At 43.2% G+C, this 5,339-nt stretch overlaps 1 protein-coding gene across 1 annotated transcript; it reads right to left on the bottom strand.

Moving 5' to 3' along the window:
- Window positions 1–2,425: 2,425 nt before the first annotated feature.
- edn1 (endothelin 1) lies at window positions 2,426–4,968 on the bottom strand. The gene is made up of 5 exons (XM_053493466.1): window positions 4,863–4,968; window positions 4,254–4,383; window positions 3,573–3,722; window positions 3,266–3,370; window positions 2,426–3,110 (listed from the first exon to the last, which is right to left on the bottom strand). The coding sequence occupies exons 1-5, from the start codon at window positions 4,924–4,926 to the stop codon at window positions 3,017–3,019; spliced, it is 543 nt and encodes a 180-aa protein (XP_053349441.1). The 5' UTR covers window positions 4,927–4,968; the 3' UTR covers window positions 2,426–3,016.
- Window positions 4,969–5,339: the final 371 nt, after the last annotated feature.

Here is a 5,339-nt window from a genome sequence, read left to right as displayed (position 1 = left end):
TTTGACACAGTCTCACACACCATCCTCTTAACACAGCTCTCAGAGTTCACTGGACTATCAGATACAGCACTTTCTTGGTTTCAGTCATATTTATCAAACCGGCAACAATACGTCACCCTGAAAGATTCACACTCGACAACAACAACAATCAACCATGGGGTCCCCCAGGGATCTGTGCTTGGCCCCCTTCTCTTCACCATATACATGCTTCCTCTAGGGCAAATTATCCGCTCTCATGAACTCATGGACTGGTAGAAGTGCCAGCAACAGCTAAAACAACAACTAAAGTGACATCTGCCTTTCGTTCTTCTTCTGGACCTCAGCAGACACAGCGTGTGGCGACTCGTTACTTCAACGCATTTACAAACTGTTTAGATTCTGTAAATCTGTTTTGTGACATTATTATAATAAGCTCATGGAGTTTTAGTGATCTCGGGCATTGATGTCTGGTTGTCGGGCCTCCAGTTCTTCCCAGAGCTGAAGGTTCAGTGTGTTTGAGTTCAGTCAGGGCTCTGCACAGAACCTCAAGTTCCTCCACTCCAACTAGTCTCACTGAGCCAGCATCAGGGATTTAACAGGAGCATCGTCACACTGGATTAGGGTTTGGTTAGTTCCTCTTAGTCAAATTCAAATTTGATTTGCCACATACACTGTCATACACAGTACGATATGCAGTGAAATGCTTATATCATAGTTCCAGTGAAGAACTGTAACACTACAGGAAACACAGATTGGGGACTTATAGAACCACAACTTTGTTTGATTGTCACGGGTGCACATACTTTTGGCCGTAATAGGTATGTACTGTATGTATTTATGTGTTTTTAAATCATACTCTTCATTCTATTGATCCAATAGTTTGTTAGACAGTTATGAATACTTTTGTGATGTGGGCTTGTGCGGTGTTCACATCTAGAGCGTCTCAGCACACCATGTGACCACGTGATCATGTAACCATGCAGGAATCCTGAACATGTTTTGAGGAAAATTCCATAATAGCATTCAGTGTATGTTTTGCTGCTGATGGAGATGGCTAAAGGCTTAGCAGATGACGTGAATACACACACACACACACACACACACACTGCTAAAACAGGATTAAAATGTTCAACCAGAGTGTTGAATGATGCCTGTGCAGATCAGCAGCCTTGTGTTACAGAGTGTCACTTTGGGATCTGACCCAAATCTCTCTGTTCAGCACGTGTCTGATCTCAGGCAGTTCTTAACCTTCTTTTTTTATACACTTTTGAGCCTAAATGACTGCGAGTCCGTCGGCCTGTGATTGTGAAAATGAGTGTGTGTGTGTGTGTGTGTGTGTGTGTGTGTGTGTGTGTAACAGTAATTAGAAGGAGCTTAACACACACCTCCCTGCTGCCTGAAGATTGCATGGTATCAGCTTCCAGAAGACGCTGGAATTTTACCTGTCTCTTCTTTCAGACAGTGTGTGTGAGTCTATCAGTGTGTCTGAACGTGTGTGTGTAGAAGGGAAGGTCGCTCGAGGCAGCTCTGTGCAGTGGCAGCACTGAGGAACGTCAGAAGCTGAAAGCCAGACTACCTCTCCCTGGCGCTTCACATTGTTCTTGCTATGCGATCTAAATTCCTGACGAGGTGAACAGATTCCTCTCGGTGTAATGAGCTGTTGTGTTTGTTCGGCTCCTATTCAGGCTGTAATGACTTACGCCACTGCTAAGGCCCTCAGAGACTCCCGTGCCTGGCTTGATAGGAGAAATCCTTTGTGTCTAGTTTCAAAGGTCTTTTAGAAGGTATTTAATGCTACCAACCCCCTGACACACACACACACCATAGCTGGAAGAAAGCCATACTATCTGAAGATCCGGTCCACGTTCCCCTGCTGGGAATAAACTTCTTACTTGTTTGTGCAGGACAGACGTGTAAAGTGTTTGTATACAGAGGATTAAAACTGTATTCAGAAAGAACAACAAAACTGAAGAAAACTGAACATCCTTACTTACAGTAAAATGAAATATTATAATTTTAATTTAGATTTTAATTGAAGGTTATTTTAAAGTTCCGATGTTTGGCAGAAAGTTTTATGTACCACTGTGTACTTTATTCTGTATTCTGAGTTTATTCTGTGCAGAAAAGCTCCAGACACATCATGCTTCTCATCAGTTCTTGCATTTGGGGTTCTTGCCCAGTCCAATTAAAATACTACTGAAGTTTTTTTTTTAAATAATTATTACGTCCTACAACTTTCATTTCTTATAATCAGTAATACTGAGGTGTACTGGGACCTGAGAGTTTACATGACGGAGCTTTACATTGTGTGATGTAATGGTGAACTGTGTATTCACAAAATGTAAGTATAACCAAAATATGACACAGGAAAAAATACATTTTAAATAATATGAAATATTTATTTCCTATAATGCAGACCACACGTGTGGCTACAGTAATGACATCATTTCACAGAAATGACAATCAGTCCAGCCAATATGGCTTAATGTTAAATGCATTCATTCAACACAAATGCTGTCATAAATATCCGTTCAAACTGATTCTAGTCTCTAAGAAGAGCTGAACACATTAGACATGATGAGGAACAACATCCACTACTGCAGCAAAGTAAATGTCCTGACAAGTTTCTTAACTAGCCTGATCGATAACAATCTGTGTGTCACCAGACACGCTCCTGCACTGCGTCTGGACGTATCACTGCAATGTTCCCGCATTTAAAAAGTCCCAATTCAATAGACATGTTTTCACAACTAGTTATGTCATAAACAGCTGAGTGAATTAAAGTGAAGTAATCAAGTGAGTTTAACTTTAAAACAGCTACTTGTTTTTGTTTTCCTTTTTGTATCTTAACCACAAAGTCAAAATCTTCCTTGTGAAAACCCGCCGGCACCGCAGGAGGCAGATTTTCGAAGGTCTCAGTGAAGGAGTGGGATGCGATCACACACTCGCAACTTTGGGAGAAGAGTTCTTCAACCCCTTTCTCCACATGGCTTGTGACGTCCTGTGCCGCGTGTCTGACGTGGTAGACGTGGTGTTTTCAGCAGCCCGAACATGTGTGATGTGAGACAAACTCCATTCCTTTAAGCTGCCTGGTGGCCCGAGCGACTGAGGGCTCAGATCCCTTATGACGCCTGCACAAAGAGAGCGCGCCCGAGTCAGAACAGCTTATTTCATTCACAAGGGCTAGAGATGTGCTGGAATTTTATATTTGGCAAAATGAGGATGTAGTGTACAATTATTCTGCAGATCTTTTTAAAATCTCCTCTGTCCCAGGCCTCAGTCTTACCCTTTAAGCCCAGACGTCTTGGCTGCCAGGTCATGTTTGCGTTTCTTTTCGGCACAGTCATGGCCGCCGGCGCTGGGGATCACCTTGTCACGCGCTGTCTTACGCCTGAGAGAGAGAGAGAGTGTGATATATGAGAACAGCATTTCTGTTACGCGCCTTCAGATCCGTGGAATCTCTGCAGTTTGGAAACGAGCTACACAAATAGCCCTGAAACCTGCCCATGCAAGCTCGCGCACTTCCGGTTGTTTTGGATGTGGAATGTCTTCCCGCACGTGTCTGACTGAAAATTTGCTAAATGCGTGTTTACCTTGGCTGGTTGTGTGCGCGACAGAACGCAACACACGTGCCGTCGGTGCTGTCTGCGCACTCACAGCGCGGAAACTTGACGGCTCGAGTCACTTCATGCACTGAGCGCTTCTTACGTGGCGCGTTCCCCAGTCCGTAGGATACAGTACGTCTACAGAGAACAGAGAGAGACAGGAAATTAGATTAGATTAGATTAGATTAGATTAGATTAGATTAGATTAGACTTCATTGTCATTTTGCAAAGTACATGTACAGAGTGAGTGCGATGCGGTTTGTGTTCAACTTCACGTGTGTAAGTGACATGTTTACAATAAATAACAAATGTAGAAAACTAAGGTTATGTACAGGGGCATGTGTGTATGTTAAGCGGTGTGTGTTATGTGCCAGATGTAGCTCAGTGGTTAAGGTGTTGGTCTTCTGATCAAAAGGCCCCAGACTGAAACCCCAGCACCATCATGTTGCCACTGTTGGGCCCCAGAGTAAGGCCCCTAACTATCAACTGCTCAGGTTTATTATGAGGTGAAAATGTGAGTCGGTCTGGATAGAGGCGTCTGCCAAATGCTGTAATGTAATGTACAACAGTGTTAAGGAGTGTGTGTCTGTGTGTGTGTGTGTGTGTGTGTGTGTGTGTGTGTGTGTGTGTGTGTGTGTGTTCTAGTCATTAAGTCTGTCTAATGCTTACTCTGGAGTGTTGACCCAGATGATGTCCAGGTGGCAGAAATACACACATTCTTTATCCAGAAACGTGGCGCACGAGCATCGCTTGGGTCTGGAGTGGCGCGTGCTGACTTCACCCAAAGGCGCCGGTAACGCTGTGGTGAGAGAGACATGTGGCAGAGGGGACAAAGTGAGGACAAAGTGGGGACAAACTCCCATCTGTCTTCAGTGATCTACAAACCAACAAAACTAAACTAAACAGGGAAGTTGTGGCCTGCACAATGCACAGATTTATAAACTCTTCATGCAGACAAGCAGGCTTCAATAAAATAACAAGAACAATCAGAATCATCATGATAATAATAATAATAATAATAATAATAATAATAATAAATACAAAATAAAAAAATGAAATGAAATGACTGATGTAAGTTTAAGCAAACAAACAAAATAAAATAAAAAACAAAAAATAAAATAAAGAGATAAAACTAAAATCAATAATAAATGGCGTTTTATATTTTATACAAATCTATTTAAACTGAGTTCATTGTATAGTCACATTTGCATCACGTTAACCCAAACATTTAAAAACTTCCCTGAGATAAATGTGATAAAGTGTAATAAAGTCCCATACCTGTGTGAAACACTCCTGAATAAATGACAGACAGCACGGAGAGAATAATCCGTAAATCCATCATGAGGAGAATCTGACTGATAATCTGTGATCGGTTATTCCGAGCCGGGCAGCGCGCGCTGAGTAACGGGACGCTTTAAGTTTCTGCAGTAATCCCTACACCTGAGGTTATATATACACACACACACACACACACACACACCTCCTCCTCCCCCGTCCTGCCCCACACACTGCTGTTTGTTCCCGGTCACTGACACGCAGCCTGGAGGTCGCGATAAGAACTTCTCGAGTTCCAACACACACACACGGGATGTGTCACGGAGGTGCAGACTCGCAAAGCTCAGAGTGCAGTACCGGTGTCTGACCGGCAGGTGGCAACCGAGGCCGTGAAGAGGACAGGTGGGTTTCTGCACGCTGAGCTCTTTTAGTGCAGCAGGTCTCGGAAACACCATCTCAGTCAGCCTTATTCCACATGAC

This window comes from Clarias gariepinus, chromosome 3 (assembly GCF_024256425.1).
Source record: "Clarias gariepinus isolate MV-2021 ecotype Netherlands chromosome 3, CGAR_prim_01v2, whole genome shotgun sequence".
Lineage (NCBI taxonomy): Eukaryota > Metazoa > Chordata > Actinopteri > Siluriformes > Clariidae > Clarias > Clarias gariepinus.
Note: the sequence above shows the minus strand (reverse complement) of the source record. Positions and strands in the feature narration are given on the sequence as shown.

What these genes read in the sequence shown, in the direction of transcription:
- edn1 (XM_053493466.1), bottom strand. Translation starts at nt 4,926, where the DNA reads ATGATGGATTTACGGATTATTCTCTCCGTGCTGTCTGTCATTTATTCA. An exon ending in ATCTGGGTCAACACTCCAGA is followed by an intron (nt 3,723 to 4,253) that starts GTAAGCATTAGA and finishes TGTTCTCTGTAG; the next exon opens with ACGTACTGTATCCTACGGAC. An exon ending in CGCGCACACAACCAGCCAAG is followed by an intron (nt 3,371 to 3,572) that starts GTAAACACGCAT and finishes TCTCTCTCTCAG; the next exon opens with GCGTAAGACAGCGCGTGACA.